At 45.0% G+C, this 17,717-nt stretch overlaps 1 protein-coding gene across 1 annotated transcript in view; it reads right to left on the minus strand.

Annotated features, from left to right (window-relative positions):
- LOC135104237 (calcium-activated chloride channel regulator 2-like) overlaps window positions 1-17,717 on the minus strand; it is an 84,103-nt gene that overhangs the window by 42,726 nt on the left and 23,660 nt on the right. Inside the window, exon 3 of the mRNA XM_064011405.1 lies at window positions 2,354-2,462. Coding sequence (XP_063867475.1) covers window positions 2,354-2,462 — 109 coding nt within the window. The remainder of the gene's footprint in view (window positions 1-2,353; window positions 2,463-17,717) is intronic.

A 17,717-nucleotide genomic window follows, 5' to 3' on the forward strand; every position in this document is an offset into this window, starting at 1 on the left:
AACCTAAGAATGATAACAATGTGCCTCAAATGTACAGGTTCACAATGTTTTGTATGGTATAATACGATGACATGGAGAGAAAAAAAAAACACGAACAGAAAATACAAAACAAAGGCCAAAAGAACAAGATTCTGGAAGTGACGAGTATGGAGTGCCGGTTACTTCCTTCTGTTATAAGCAGCACGTAGGATGGAGGTGGGCGGCGATCGTGACCCCTCGCCCTCTGTGTGTACGAGTGCCACCCACTGCCACCCCGCGTCCGCCTCTCTCCCTCCAACTCGTTCAGGAGCTCCGGGGAATTCCAGGGTCACAACTGATGCGTGAACTGGCCAGGTCGACGAGGCCCTTACGTCGTTTATGACCTAAAATGGCATGACGCTGAATCCATCATGTCCCCCCATTGGATTTTAGCGTCGCCGATCCAAAAGAAGAGAATCGTGGAGGATGAGAGACGCGGACCACGCACGCTCCTAAGGGCACACACCTCCTTTTTTCTTTTTCCTTTTCTTTTCCGAGTCCATGAGGGAGCGTCTGCCCACGAGAATAACGAAAATCTTGCCATTTGATAATATTTCTACTTGAATACCAATAGATACTTTTATTAAGCCTTTATGTGACAAAAGAAAAAAATGGTGGCGTTCCATTTTGATGATGAAGGAAAAAAAAACTTTGAATATGAAGTGGAGAGGCGCCAGGCCGTGCACGAGGGCGGGATCGCTGGGACGGCTGGCGCTGTCTCTCGCTGGCCACCTGAGCCAGGCCGCGCCCTCAACACGGAACAAGACGTGCCGAGTCCAGCCTGAGGTGAGCTGAAAATGGGATTTGGCTGAGCCTTTATGGCGGCACCCCAACACGGAGCGACTGAACTCAAGAAAATGTATCCAGAGATTGCAGGCGAGCAAGAAATTAGAGTCTTAAGGCTGGAATCCAGAGGGGTCGGTGTCCCCCGCGCCGGTCCCAGCATGGCCTAATGCCGGGTGTCAAAGTTAACTTGTAAATTCCAGATTGCAGGATTTCTCTATTCAGAGTTTTGAAAAAAAGAGAGAGAGAGAGAGAGAGAGAGAGAGAGAGAAAATTCCCTTCGTCTAATATATTTCGGGAAGTCACGAGAAGGATTAACTTTAAAATCCACTGTTTGTTATTCAATGCAACAACGATTTTGTAAAAGACTTATGAGAGAGAGAGAGAGAGAGAGAGAGAGAGAGAGAGAGAGAGAGAGAGAGAGAGAGAGAGAGAGAGAGAGAGAGAGAGAGAGAGAGAGAGAGAGAGAGTTGGGAGGGTCCTCAGTGCCTAGTTCCTGCAGGCGTGCTGGGAGAGGAGGGCGAGGGTCGTGACGGCTCTTCTACATTTCATAAACTGTTTTCATCCTTTTGATCTCACTATTTTTATTATTCTTGATCCACGCAAATCATCGAGAACTGCATCTAACGTACATTTTATCCTTATTTTCAGCGCAATGACACTTTACTCCTTTATTAATGTTCCTGTCGCTCATCCCACGGAGGCTCTAAAGGTTCAAGAGTCAGGCATACATGAGACAGCATTCCTCTCCCTCCTTTTTTTTTTTTTTTTTTTTTCCTCAGTCGATGTGTCTAGGCGAGCGCTGGCACCCTTGCTCTACACGACACTCCAGCTGCCTCTCACTACGTATACGGTGAGCACTGGAATGTATTTAATGCAGAAAACATTTACAAAACTGCAGCAGTGAACAGTGTGTGTCTGAACAAAAATACAAATGTGAAAAAAAAATGTTACGCTTTGGTACAAATAGAAAAAAATAACACGAACAACAAACACATTCAGTAATCACGTGCACGCACCACCTGCCACGCGCCCTATTTTCCCAAGTGTGGCTAAAACAGAACAGCCGTGCCAGTAGCGAGGTGCTGAGGTAAATTTGGCACCAAGCCAGTATGAATAACCGGGTGTCGTGCCGCCAGGTCGCCTTATGACAGTGGGCAAAGTTTTTAATCACAGCGGGACCTGCAGGGCTCAGGAGCACGAACCGTTGAGGGGAATTATGGAACGTGAAGAGAAAGACGGCGAGGCGAGGGACCAGACAAAGAAAATAATGAAAAAAAAGAAAAAAATCACGTACTCCCACAGCGAATAAAAAGAACGTGTGTTTCTTTAAAGTCACAATTCTGTTCCATCACCCGCCTTTCCATTGTCTTCTTTTTCGCAATACACAAAATCCCCCTACTTTCTCGAGAGGGAAGCGGCGGGAGCATCTCTTTCTCTCCCTATTCCGCATCAAGCCGCCTGGAAGGGAATGGCGCCTTAAGAACCCTAGACTCCTCAGAGTTAGAGGTCGTAAGAAGGTCATTACGCCCTTTATAGCCATTATCCTCACCTGAACGTTCATGACGGCGGTGTCCTCAACCAGCAGGACGAACCTCTGCGTCGGCTGCCAGATGAAGTGCAGCACGGGCGGCGGCGGGGGCTGGGCGAGGCTGGGGCTCCTGAGGGTGGAAAAGCGGCACATCAAAAACACAAGACACACTACCGGCTGCTATGCACACACACACACACACACACACACACACACACACACACACACACACACACACACACACACACACACATGCTGGTACCAAGTTATATATTATAGGAATAGTTGTTGAATATTCTGAATTATACCGCCGGCCTTCCCCTACCTGCTGTGTACCTTGCGTGGAAGTGAGTATTAATTAGACGGCGGACGAGATGCATGGTACCGGTGAGGAGGGGAATTTGCATGGGAGGTACTGCCTGCCTGCCTGCATGCATATATTTTCATTCATTCATGTAATTATAACTTACAAGCGTCTAATTATTACACTTTCATTCCCGCCAGGCAGAGATGACTTCAGCAACGATCTGTACTGGTGACATATAGAATTCGCTGTCGTAAAATATCCTTTGCATTGAAAAAAAAAAAAAAAAAATTCTTTGTGGTCCAGAAAGCATCAATGTCACGCAGAAGCGAAGGTCCTCCACTGATGGCCTTCAGGGGACTCCGGGCCATGACCTCTTGTCGGTCCATCGCCCCCAGAGGCAGCAGGGAAATATGTTGACTTCGTTAATATGCAAACGTGTGGTGGTTCCTCCTTCAAAGCCACCGAGCCAATCCTTCCTGTCACACACCCGCGCCACTTACAGATTCACTATTTTCACTTTGCAGCGCCAGTATCGACGAGCGAGGATCATGAGATGTGAGTCAAAACATCACGGAGAAAGATCGTCATAATTTGTATTTATTTCGCATTTGCCAAGATTTTTTTTTTTTTTTTTTTCCCCGTGAAGTGTTCCCTGTGTGTCGTAAATTGGAATGATATGCATGAGTGCGAGCGCCTCCCCAGTTCACTGATTGGTATTGGAACGCTGCACAAAGAAACCTAAAAGCAAATAACTACATACAATTCATTCCAACCCCTGGACGGCAACATCCTCGACCACACAAACCTTTTCCCGCTCCCTTATGAAACTACCATGAACTATTATAGAGACACAAATAAAATCGACCACGTCCACAAAATGGCTGCCGAAAGAAAAAAAAATCATTACACGAAGAACATACATCGAAACACATGCAAAAAAAAAAAACTTTAAGACCCTCCCCAAAAATCGTAAACATCACAAAAATACCCAAAAATCAATGAAGTCCTTACATGCATCACATACGAAGAGAGAGACAGAGATACAACATACGGGAAAAAACGGATGAAAACTCGGAAAAAAAAGTGTGTATTGGCAAAGTGTTCGTGGTAGGAGTAAAGCAGGAGGCAGCTGGGCGGCGCGTTAGGGGCCGTGGTGGCATGGCGGTGTGTGGAGATACGTAAACCACACACAGGAAATTTATTGAGGGGAAATATGAAAGCGCACAGGAGGGTGGTTGTCGCAGTGCGGGGCCCACCGGAGAGGCACCGCTGGGGAGTGGCAGGGAGAGGGAGACAGGGAAAGGGGGACGGGGTAAGGGAGTGGCGGCAACTGGCTTTTGTGGGGGAAAGGAAGGTGTTCGGTGATGGGCACAGAGAGAGAGAGAGAGAGAGAGAGAGAGAGAGAGAGAGAGAGAGAGAGAGAGAGAGAGAGAGAGAGAGAGAGAGAGAGAGAGAGAGAGAGAGAGAGAGAGAGAGAGAGCCAATGTTCGGTTGTGTTAGGGGAAAGCAAAAGAGGACGGAGGGGAGGAAAGAAAACAAAGAGTAAAGGGAAGGTACTTGCAGCATCTTCCCCTCTCCCTTCAGCAGTACACGAGTCGCCCTACTCACTCCCCTCACTCCCTGAACATTCGTCCCTCTGCCGTGTGCAAAACGTCTTGGTAAATTCCACCTGTTTTCTTCTGTCCACAGCATACCTAGAAATACAGGAAATCGTGGCCTCAACACTTGCCATTAAAGAACGTTCCTTAGAGACCAACAACGGGATACAAGACTCGTTTTTTATTTTATTATTTTTTTTTTTCGTATATATTTCTTATGGACAATGATTAAGAATTTCCGCTCTTACGTAGGTTTTGCCGCCAATTACCTCTTTTTCCGTCAAGTATAACACGCAGAATTAACAGAACAGATCAGTAAGAACGTTAACACGAATCGAGACGACCTCCATTTTCATCACGAGGCAGAGAGTCCCAAGCCGAGCAGTGTGTGACTTCCTCCTTTCATCCCCGGCGGAGTGGAGCTCGAGTGGCGTGCGTCTTCCCTTCTCAGCAACAATTCCCATTTGCACTTAGCTTTGCACTGCGAACCCCGGTCTCCCAGCACCCCTTCCCGGCCCCGCACCACGCCTATTCATTCAGGACGGCAACAAATAAAGCTTGAGGGGGAGACAATTCAGGCGGCGATGTGGCGTTGAAGTGGCTCCTCCGCCAGGCCTTTAGTGAGTCATAACCCGCGTCACGACCCCGCCGCCGCCGCTCCCTCAATGCACCCGCGGCCTTATCCCTCCCTCGTGTTGCCTCCCAGTCTGAACCACATTCCCCAAACGGCCCTGTATCTTGCTTCATGGTCCTCCTGCCCCCCTCATGCCCATCTCCCATCCACTCCCTTCCACCTCCACGCCACCCACGCCAATCCAGCACCCTGAAACCCGTCAGGTCTAACAGCTTTCAAGTCTTAGTGGCGAAGAACACCCTGGCAGCAATCTACAGACGGTGAGGCTGCTGCTGCTGCTGCTGTGTGAGGGCTTTCTCTCTCTGTATGTGTGTGTGTGTGTGTGTGTGTGTGTGTGTGTGTGTGTGTTACAATGATATATACTGAAGTATGGATCTGTGATCTAAGAAAATGATAATTAGCACTCTCTCTCTCTCTCTCTCTCTCTCTCTCTCTCTCTCTCTCTCTCTCTCTCTCTCTCTCTCTCTCTCTCTCTTCGTGTGCATTAATTACCTGGCTGGCGCCAAATACTCGATAAAAGTCATTATATCGTCTCCCGCTATAACTTTTACCGCCGCTCTCGATCTTTCTTTCCGTACACAGCCTGCATTCCTCATGACGCTCTTTCCATCCTTCGACCATTAGAATCAATCTACCCGACGTGAGGAGAGAAAGGACAAGTGATAAGGTTGATATGAATGAGGTGTCCGCTCGTCTTTGCCTCACACCCAGACCGACACGATAAGAAAGTACTCATAAGTAATTATTATTTTTTTCTCTTTCTATACGGTGGGATTTTTACTGGATCTTACATCATGCTCGTGGCATATCTGACCTCTATAGTCCCGATTGGGTGGTCAGATGCGTTGTTCTTTCTGTGCATTAAAAAAAAAAAAAACACTTGTTCTCGTTGCATTTACAAAAAAGTATTCAGCCTCTTCCATGGCCGTGCCCTTGAGCTCCCTGTGGGAACGTTAGGATTAAAAATAACGAGGAAGAAAATAACGAAATTGGGGGAAAAAAAAATGCCTTCTGTGCTTGCTTTACTGAACCAAATCAATAGCGTCGGTGCATCATAAAAGTGCCGAGGGGTGTATGAAAAAAGGATCGACCCGCCAGGCGGAACGTGAAGGCCAAAGCTGGGAAAAAAAAAAAAAAAGCATGTGCAGCATCAGCATGAGGCAGTTCGCACGTCGACGTTTATTTCTATTTTTCTTTAGGTAAAATCCAACGGTGAATTCGCAACGGAAGCACCGAGGAAGCACGCTTTGTTCCTAACTTCAACAACTGTTTCATATTAATGTTTGTGAAATTATCATTTCATGGAAGAAAAATTATTCTCTCTCTCTCTCTCTCTCTCTCTCTCTCTCTCTCTCTCTCTCTCTCTCTCTCTCTCTCTCTCTCTTTCTCTCACACACACACACACACACACACACACACACAGAGAGAGAGAGAGAGAGAGAGAGAGAGAGAGAGAGAGAGAGAGAGAGAGAGAGAGAGAGAGAGAGAGAGAGAGAGAGAGAGAGAGAGAGAGAGAGAGAGAGAGAGAAGCGTGCGCACACATACACGCACGCACGCACACACGCACGCACACACGCACGCACGTACGCACACACACACACACACACACACACACACACACACACACACACACACACACACACACACACACACACACACACATCCATACTGGCTTTTACATAATATTATACCATGCATCAAATTGCTGTTAGCGTGTCAGGTGACAAAGTTTACTATTCCAATCCTTTGTGTTTGAAGCACAACACATTTATGTTTTTCTTTACGGAAATTTGCTTGCATGTGATGTATACGTAAGTGAATCCTTTGATGGGGGAGGCGGGGCACACTGCGGGGCGCCTCTCACCTCCCTGCCGGCACGGACGCCCCGCGGGAACCTTTTACAAAACATCCATCTAATATTGTCATGCGAGTTTTGTGACTAACACATTCTTCTGTGTGTCTCTCGACGGGCACCACAAAAACAAGACAGACCTCCATCAAACACACCAGCTGCGCCCTACTGACCACCACACCCGCGTCCACCTAACGCTTAAATTGCTGGCACCACGCACCACCACCAAACTGATAAACAACCAAATAAAAATACCTGAATTATTTTACGGTACAAAACAACAGCAAACACGATAGAACCAAAAATATGTGTTCATCAAAATATTACCAGATACTCCATTCACTGCTGCAAAAATATACAACAACAGCAATACACATTCCGCCCTACCCCCCTCCACCCCTTGCCACCATAAAAAAGGGATACATAAAAAAAAAAAAAGGCAAATAACAGTTGTTTCGTCTTGTTTCGAAGCGTCGCATGAAGAGTGAATGTTACGCGCACACAATCAAGGGAAGGTGAGGGGATGTGCACGTGCAGGGTTTGCTCTTCTGCCTTTGTCTGTGCCGCCGTGCTGCCTGCTCGTGAGGCGTGCTGTAGGTGGTGGTGGTAGTGGTGGTGGTGGTGGTGGTGGTGATAATTATGCCGCCAATATTACTAACAGTTCATTAGTTAAGCCAGTAGTACTATTTTCGATACGCTTAGTAATGGCAACATCAACTATAACAACAACAACAACAACAACAACAACAACAACAACAACAATAATAATAATAATAATAATAATAATAATAATAACAATAATATTAATAATAACAATAATAATAATAATAGTAATAATAAAAATAATAAAAAAAACTATTACAATAATGACATCAAAACACACACACACACACACACACACACACACACAAACAAAGAGACAAACGAGAGAGAGAGAGAGAGAGAGAGAGAGAGAGAGAGAGAGAGAGAGAGAGAGAGAGAGAGAGAGAGAGAGAGAGAGAGAGAGAGAGAGAGAGAATGAAAGGTATGTTCATTTTCCTCTCACTGTTAAAAGAAATATTGCAAAAAGAGGAAGCCCTGAGTTAAATCTTTCCCCACACACAAGGCTTCAGAGTTATGACTTCATGGCGGTAAAGGAAAAAACGAAAGACGGACTTAACCTTCCTAAGTTTGTTCGTTACGACTGTGATCTTTGGCTGCATCTCTAGCAAGGAGGAGGAGGAGGAGGAGGAGGAGGAGGAGGAGGAGGAGGAGGAGGAGGAGGAGGATAACAATGAAAACGAAGGTGGGATGATGAAAATGTGGAATAAAAAAAGAAGAGGGTTTAGTTGACAGAGAGAGAGAGAGAGAGAGAGAGAGAGAGAGAGAGAGAGAGAGAGAGAGAGAGAGAGAGAGAGAGAGAGAGAGAAGCGGCGGCGGGTGACGGAGAGGACCACGAGGAGGCACCAACAAAGGCTGCAGAGATGAAAAGCGTGAGTGAGGATATAATAAGTTTTCTCCCTGCGAAAAAGAAGCCTCATTAGTAGCTGCGGGAATAAACACGAGGCGCCACCATTCACAACACACAAACTTTTCGTCTAATTATTCCCACACCTAATGAGAGGCTGCCAAATGACCGAGTTTCCCCCCACCAGACCACGGCCCATCGAGCTCGGATTGTACCTGACTGAGTTCCCATCACAACCTGTCTCACTGTCACGAAGGTCTCTGAGGCCTGTATTCTGAAACGCTTTGCTCTCTCATCTCGACTATTTTCAAAGATCGCAAAGATGTTATTAATGTAGAAATCTTGTTTATTTGTCATTAGAAACATAGAAACATACTTAAAATCTGTGTAACTTAAAATAGTACAGTACTTTGACAGTAGTGAGAGTATAACACAGAAGCATTTGAGAATATGGTTCTGAGTTGTGTTATTGTAGGATTTAAAGGGTAAGGGGATTGAGATGGGACGTCAGGAATGAGACGACAATGTTTGATAATGGAAAAATCTGGTTCTCTATCTTTATTTTTTTTTCTCTTTTTATTTCCAGTCTTAAAAATAGTGCAGAAGTTTTCTTTATTGGGAGAATGTCCGTGGGTATAACACTATTATTCAATTTCTTCCCTTTCACAACATTAATAAGATTCCATATTGTGGTCCTTTTTTTCTCCTTTTTTTTCAGATTGCGTGTCCTCTGGGACTTTCAAACGGTGCTGATTAATATATATTTTCTGTGTGTGTGTGTGTGTGTGTGTGTGTGTGTGTGTGTGTGTGTGTGTGTGTGTGTGTGTGTGTGTGTGTGTGTGTGTGTGTGTGTGTGTGTGTGTGTGTATGTGTTTTGTGTGTCTCCATTCTTTAGTTTCTTCCTATTCATAGTCTATTCATCAGCATCAGTATTGCAGTGAGTCATAAATTTTTCCACTCGCTCTCTTTTTTATTCATTGCTTCATTCCTTCATTCACTGGGTTCATCCTTTGTAAAGCAGCTTCCACTATTTTTTTCCTTTGAATTCATTTTCTTTTTTTTCTGAGCTTTGAACCTTAGCCTTTTATATATATATTTTTTTTTACAATTCTCTTCTTCACTTAATTAGCACCACACACACACACACACACACACACACACACACACTACCACCACCACCACCACCACTACTACCACCGCCAGAAGAGGCACGTTATGCTCTAAGTGAAACAGACAAATAGGGTCCTGGGGATGAGTGTTGATGTATAGTGGGACTATGAGGCACGGGATGGGGCGAGCGAGAGTAGAGCAGGCGTGGCGCGGCAAGAGAAGGCGCTGCATGGGGTCCAGATTATGGGGGAGGGGCGAGGTGAAAGTAGAGGGAAAAATATTACAGGGATATGTGAAAAGGCCTTACTGGATATGAAAATGTGTTGTGATTTGTGGGATAAATACGAAACAGAGGATGTGTTGCGTTGAGAGAGAGAGAGAGAGAGAGAGAGAGAGAGAGAGAGAGAGAGAGAGAGAGAGAGAGAGAGAGAGAGAGAGAGAGAGAGAGAGAGAGAGAGAGAGAGAGAGAGAATTATAAATCAAACCTAAACACTAGAGAACGAACTACTGAACAATTATCATGCACTGTTAATCACTTTCACGGCGATTGGCAGAACAATTTCCACATGAGATTCTCCTTTTTATCAAATAGAGACGCGATCTCCTATAATAATTCACTTTTTTTTTCTGTGAGTTTCATGGAGGGACGTAATGGACAGTGTTTACATTTTTTTTTTTGTGTGTGTGTGTGTGTGTCTGTGTTAAATGGAGGAGGGTGGACAGAAGGGATAGGGAAATAAATAAGACAACACGGCTACTTTTAATTTCGTAACTAATGAAAAGAATGAACATGCCTCCCATAAATTACTGTGTTAGTTTAGGTTAGCATAGGTAAAGTTCAATGCGTTAAATGGTGTCGTTTTGTCGTGGCTATGTTAAGTTAGCTTAGTTTAGGTAAAGTTAGATTTGTTAAGTGGTGCCGTTCTGTCGTAGTTAAAATTAGGTGAGGTAAAGTTCAAGTACATAGTTAAGTGGTGTTGTTCTGTCGTGGTTAAGTGGTTGGCTGGGTTTGTGTCCTACCGTTGAATGTGGTGCAAAGTGAAATCGTCGTCTCATTCTATCTCCCTTCATCACGACACGGAAAATGCGACACAGTTTACATTTTTTCCCTCCCGTTTTTGTGCAAGAGATTATTTGAAGTGGTCGTCGTAAAGAGGCTCGTAATAATCTCCCTCAGACTTTTATATATATATATATATATATATATATATATATATATATATATATATATATATATATATATATATATATATATATATATATATATATATATATATATACGAGTATATATATATATATATATTTATTTATTTATTTATTTATTTACTTATTTATTTTTCTTTCTTAATTGAAGTGAGTGCATTTCACAATAATTCATCAACGAAATTCACGAGGCAGTGAGGAAATATGCAGTGATTTCAGTTAAAAAAAAGAATAGCAAATAAACGCAGGCAGGTGATCAAGTATAGGGATGGAATAACAAGAAAAAAAATCCATTATAAACATCAAGCACTTAGTAAACAACCACACAAAACAACATCCTTATTACCTTCCAAAGAAATAAACCACACAAACAACAACCTTGGTCAAGTAAGACAATAAAATCACGTGAAAAAAAAAAATAGTGAACATTGAACACCTTATACTCGACCACACAAAAGGGCATCCTTCACGCTCTCCACAGGAATACATCACACTAACACCAGCCTTCCCGGGTCACCACAATTTATTAATAAACTTCCCCACTTAGAACTTCCCGAGGCGGAGCTTCCACACGTCAGGGCGAAATCCTGGGGCAAAGATAAACAGCGTAAGCCTGACGGAGTGCGGTTTTCAGCGGTGCAGGAACGGGGCGGCGACGTGAGGTGTTTGTATGGCGTGATCTACGTGACGCTTCCTTCACTCATTTAGAAGTGTCTCGGATCATAGTCCTCCGTAAACAGATCGCCAAGGTAAATCTTTCTGCTTTTCGTGATTAAGACTAATTTTTCTTAGCTTTCCCATTTAAAAACAGAAAAACTTAAATGAATTTTCGACCATTCACATCATAGAGGTGACAAAAATACCTATAAAGTGTGCCATGAGATAAAAATAACTATCTGAACAACAATCGAGAGATCTATAGAAGCAAAAAATGACTTGAAGTTGTTTATAAGGATCAAGTTATGTTTTGGCGGGAAACGTGCGCGGTGTGACGGGGATGTATGGGTGCGTGTGGCGGCCGGTGGTCAGGGGCGCAGCATGTCAGGGGTCGTAAAGCATGTCCACAGCAGTCATAATTAAGAAAAGGGATGAACACTTCCTTAGCGCCACGCCCTTGTGTACATAATGGCCGGAACGTGTCAGGCCATCCATCACGCACTTCGCCGAGTATTATTAAAGGAGATGTCAAATATAGATAAAAAGATTGTTTTGACTGATGACCCTCCGTTGTTTGCTTCATATTTCTTTACACACACAGAGACACACTATGGTTTGCATGACACAGATAACGGAGCATGCTAAAAGTTCATCGCGAGACGCGTAGATGCGTATGATAGCAATTTTACAGTAAGTGGTGTCTTCTTCCAAAAATTAAACGACTATTTGGTCTGTAATTGTTTCTTGGATGGTCTTTTGCCTTCAAATGAATACAGACGGGAAGCAAAGGGGAAAATTTTGTCTGTGAAACTAAGTTAATAAATAAGTAAATAAATAAGCAAATAAATAAATAAATAAATAAATAAATAAATGAAAAAAAAAATATATGCGCCAAAGACTTAGTTTATTGTCAAAAGTGTCTTCATCTCACCGTAGTACTTGCATGACTACGAAACATACACCTGGCCATACGGGGACCACTCTCGTCCATAAATCTTAAGTGAACTACATGTTTTATTCTCTAAGACGTAACTGACTCATGCAGCAGCCGATGGAGTCCTTCCACTGAATTACTAACTACTCGTATATGACGTGGGAGAGCGCGAGGGTGGAGGCGCCTAGCAAAGAAGCAACCGATGGGGAGGAAGCGCTGACATGGAACACTTTAGGGCGGCGGGAAGGGCGTAACCAAGCGGCAAGTTTTGATAGAGTGGCGGTGACGGGAGTGGTAGCTGCCTAGGGATGGGAGGCGCGGGGAACTGTCTCGCCCAATGACTGGTACCAGGACGCAACACCTTCAGCAAGACAGGTTCTTCTGAGCGACCAACTCAGCGCTAGGAAAGGACAATGACCCCGAAGCACATCTTTTCCCTTGGTCTCTAAACTCCCTCACACCATGCCCCATGTCTCTCCCTCCTCAGATTCTATACGAGCCTTCTCCCTCCTCCCTCCTCCGCACACTCAACGACCTTCCTTCCTCCCGCCATTTGTCCCTCTCAACATACAGGCGTTTTCCACCTCCACTTACGTTGCAACACAGGGGAGTTTGGAATATATATGTTTTCTTTATATTGCGCGTAAATCGCCCAAATTGGAAAAACATTATCTTATCCCAGCAAAGACCCTTTCATGGCGCATGAATTTCATAGCTGTCGAAGTTGGCCAATTTTTCCCGGTGGCACCTGTTCCAGTGACTGTATTTATGGCGGCCGCACCCTCGCGCCTCCAGCCCGCCACTACTTGCTAAGACTGGCTAAAACTTTAAGACATGCTTAAAGTGGCTCATAATTGCAGAACCTGTTTATTTTTTTAACAAAACCATGGGTTCTCAACCCATGGCGGCAAGATTTGCATGCATTTGGCTTACGGAGTATATGTTTTGCAGGTCAAATGAAAATTTTTTCAGTGTTATGCTGCTGTGTGATGGGACAAGCAAAATCTGTTGAATTAGACACCGGCAGGCGTGACGCAGAGTAGCGAGGAAGCAAAGCAAACACACGGTAAGGTGCATGCCAATATTTGGCACAACATCATTTTACCTGGCGCTAATTTTGGGCAATTATGCAGACCAAGTATTAAGTAATTACCTATTGACCCTCTACAGATAATTAAGTTGAAAATTTCATTTGGCGATCAAGGGCCAAAGCGTCATGAAACAGTAAAACAGTTCAGGCGGAACACGCACATCAGGCAGCACAAAAGCAATTTTAGCTAATTATTCTAATGAATCCATTAACATGCGGCAATGACCCTTAAGCCTCATCAAATCAATAATTCTCTGTCATTAAACTGCACAAAAAAGTAGACAAATGTTTCACACTTCACGCCACTTTTTTGTTGTTTGTTATGCGATTTAGTCTTTTTTTCTTTGTGAGTGTAAGAGTGACAGACAGCAAGCCTCCCTTGGCCGTCCTTGGACCAGCCGCAGACACTCCTGACTTTAAGACACAACAATAGACTGTGGAAAGAATATGTTAAGCAAACAAATAAGTAGAAAAATATGAACAAAAATATCATAAAATGAATAATACGCTTAATTACAAATTATACGACAACGTAATGACGGCACTTCAACAGGGCTCGTTTGGCTATTCACGGCGCTGCTCATTACAGCTGGGAACAGGAGCGTGGCGCGCCAACACAGCCCGGGCAACACGCTCCCAACACGGCGGCGGCGCGAGACTCGTGCTGGGAAGAGAAAATACACACTGCAAGAAGCAAATTCCACGTCCTGAGGATCAAAGAGACCACGAGACAAGCATCGCTGGAGACGTGACGCCGCGCTCCCCTCTCGATCTCTCAAGCCCAATACCGACACGCCAGAGTCACGAGTCTGCGGGGGAACAGAGAGAGAGAGAGAGAGAGAGAGAGAGAGAGAGAGAGAGAGAGAGAGAGAGAGAGAGAGAGAGAGAGAGAGAGAGAGAGAGAGAGATTCTTAAAACAGAGGAACACCTGGGCACATGTTTCCCCAACCCCCCACTGCCTTGTTGCCTCGTCCCGACAAGCACACTCCCTCCAAGGCGGCGCGGCATAGAGGGTGCAGATAATATTCACATCATATGTAACAGTGCACCCAAAATACGGCCGCGATGCTCACCTTGGAGGGAAAGGAGAGTTCGGGTTTCTCCAAGGCACGAGTATCAATATTCAGTGTTGCCGCGTCATGAATACCAAGGGCGCTTGTCACTCCTGCTAGTGGTGCCTCGGTGATGACTACCTACTCACGGGACGCGGCAAGCAAACACAAGAATGAACCGTGTCAGCCTTGCCGCAGAGGAAAACACATCTCTCTCTCTCTCTCTCTCTCTCTCTCTCTCTCTCTCTCTCTCTCTCTCTCTCTCTCTCTCTATCTATCTATCTATCTATCTATCTATCTATCTATCTCGTTCCCCTTTATGTAAACATAGCACTGCCTGCGTTCTCTATGCGTTTTCTAGTCGACAGGAAGCGACGTGCATTGCTTCACTCACTCACTCACTCACCTGTTCTCTGATATTAATTTCGTGTTTTGTTTTGACGCAAATGCTTCGTCCATGAATGATCCATGCAATCAGTGAGAGCACGACTGCGTTTGTTCCTGCCTGGTGTAGTTCACTCCGGCGGGTATAATGGCAGCGGAAAGTGGGGCGTGAGTCCATAACACCTTAATACAGCGAGCTCCAGATAACACTTCTGCTGGGCCGAGTGTTAGCGGGGATGGGCAAATTACATCTAGCTCAGTATCCTGCCAGACCCGCTCCTCGCCGCCAAACACACGAGCGGGCCTGTGCGGGGCGGTTCACGCTGGCAGTGGTGAGGATGGGGGAGGAGGAGATGGCGTAAGTATATTGAGATTAAGAGTTTTTATCTGCTTTTGAGGCAAGAGAGAGAGAGAGAGAGAGAGAGAGAGAGAGAGAGAGAGAGAGAGAGAGAGAGAGAGAGAGAGAGAGAGAGAGAGAGAGAGAGAGAGAGAGAGAGAGAGAGAGAGAGTATGAGGGAGGAAAGAGGTTTACTTCTAAGTATTAAATTGCTATTCAAAAGATAATATTTCAGTAAAGGTTAAGTCAAGGGAGGGTAACGGCTCAAACACTTCAGGCGTCTCTAACGTATTGATCTCCTGCTAGAAGTACCTACACCAGCACCTCCACCCGTGATACAAGGCAGGCCGCGACCGAGAGAAAAACACACAAACTATTCCCCAGGCCATGCCATTAATAGCAATACAAAATGCAAATTTTTCTCTCTATCTCTTTCTCTTTCGCATCCTCCAGGTCTTCAGAATTTACGAGCTTGCAGTGTATCCGAAAGCAAGGTCGTGAAAGCACTTTATCTGCGGCACAGCTCGAGGGCGGCGGCGGGGATCAGGAGCGAGAAGGTGAAGGTGAGGAGGCGAACAAGTCGAAGGTGGCTGGAGGGCGGCGCGGCTCCTCGCTCCTCACGACCCTTGTTTACGGCTTAATAACGCTCGCGAGAGATTTTCAAGGGATACTCCTTGAGCTGGCGGCGATAGCGTAATGGTCGCGGAATATCGGAGAACTAAGCACGCCTAAAAACTGTACATGTGAACGCCACAATAACCAGGCATATTAGGCTCCTCCCTCGGGCACGTAATTTGATGGGCGGCCCAACATTTTACGATAATGTGGCGAGACGGAGTGAATTAGCGTTCATAAAAGCGGAGAACGGTCCCTTTTACCGGCCCTCGACGCCATACTGATTCTCCGATATGGCCTGGGCTTCTGTTTTTCCCCCTCTTTTTTTGTGCGTGTGTGTTATCATTTAGATCACAGGAGCCAAATAGGTGCACGAATACACGCACGCACTCACTCGCACTCACTTATCCAGAGAGAGAGAGAGAGAGAGAGAGAGAGAGAGAGAGAGAGAGAGAGAGAGAGAGAGAGAGAGAGAGAGAGAGTGTGTGTGTGTGTGTGTGTGTGTGTGTGTGTGTGTGTGTGTGTGTGTGTGTGTGTGTGTGTGTGTGTGTGTGTGTGTGTGTGTGTGTGTGTGTGTGTGTGTGTGTGTGTTTTATCAGGAATTATGCTCTTATCCTATTACAACAATTAAGTTGACGCCCTTGAAAAATTCATGCCGATAAGAATGTTTGGCATATTCATTCTTCTCTCGTCAGTAGTAGTAGTAGTAGTAGTAGTAGTAGTAGTAGTAGTAGTAGTAGTAGTAGTAGTAGTAGTAGTAGTAGTAGAAGCAGTAAGTGTAGTAAAAATAATTTTCTAGAATTTACAGCGTCAAAAAAATAAATAAATAAATAAAAAAATAGATAAATAATAATAACTGTTACTTTGTCCCAGTACTCCTTAAAACATCTTAAGAGTGTTTGTTCCTTTCACTAGACGTACAGATTCCCTTAGTGACGTGCGTAGAACATACTGTGAAAACCTCCCGGGGCACTCAATCATCGACCAGGCCAGAAAGGTCAAGGGACAGACAGGTGGGTGCGTGCCTGCCAGCTGCCCTGCGGGAGATTCAGACCCATGGGCAACGGGCCGAGAAATCCGTGGCCTGCAAATCTGACCACCCCATCACTGAGGCCCATGGTGGTGGTGATGGTGGTGGTGGTGGTGGCAGGGAACGCTTCGTTGAGTCCTTACTGACTTGTGTAATATAATATTGTGTCTTCTGTTCATCTTTATCACTGACAAAACTTAATATAAATCATTAACGTGCTTAGTATTCAGCGTTTTCTCTGGACAATGTTTCCTAGTCTGCTATTGATCTACAAGTTCTTAGATTTAGTGAGGAGTCTGTGAGCAAACCAATGGACTTAAGGTTGAGGAGGAATGCAAAACACGATGGAAGGGGGTTCAGTATATTAGCCGCATACTGACTAAGGCAAGAGTGAACAGGTCTCTACCTTAAGTATGTTATTCTTATGTTCGTAAAAGTATGGAAGAGTTTGCCCTCCTGAATTATTTTGTTTTCTTCTGCTTTTGAAAACTTTGAACATTTTCAGAGGCATTAGGTTGTCTCTGGAATATAAATTTGCGTTTTATTACTTATTTTATTTTGTTTGTAGGACTGTTTGAGAGAGAGAGAGAGAGAGAGAGAGAGAGAGAGAGAGAGAGAGAGAGAGAGAGAGAGAGAGAGAGAGAGAGAGAGAGAGAGAGAGAGAGAGAGAGAGAGAGCGCCAGGACACTTCACACCTGTCTCTTGTACCTACTCTTCCCCTTCCCTCCATCACTTCATGACTCCACGGCCCATGACAACCCACTACATCATGACCACCCACGGCACCCTGACAAAAGACAAACACCAACTTGAAGTAGGAAAAAAAAAAAAAAAATTTGCTGTTCTTTCCTCGCCTCACTTCCGTTGATACGTGCGCGACTAACCTTATTTACGCACCGGGAGATGTGGGTTAGTGTCGACGCGCCTGTCCCTGCATAACTTAAAGGCGGCCCCACTCCTGCGCGCTATGTCCCCCGGCCCGGCACAGTATCTACACCACCTACTCCTCTGGTTCGTGCCCTCGCATCAGCTACCACCGCCGCTTCTCCTCAATAAGCAATTAGTAAAGTCTATGGATTTCGAAAAAAAAAAAGCTCCTTTTGACTTGGGCCTTGGATCAATCGGTCCGCCCTGT

Source organism: Scylla paramamosain, chromosome 1 (genome assembly GCF_035594125.1).
Source record: "Scylla paramamosain isolate STU-SP2022 chromosome 1, ASM3559412v1, whole genome shotgun sequence".
NCBI classification, from domain to species: Eukaryota; Metazoa; Arthropoda; class Malacostraca; order Decapoda; family Portunidae; genus Scylla; species Scylla paramamosain.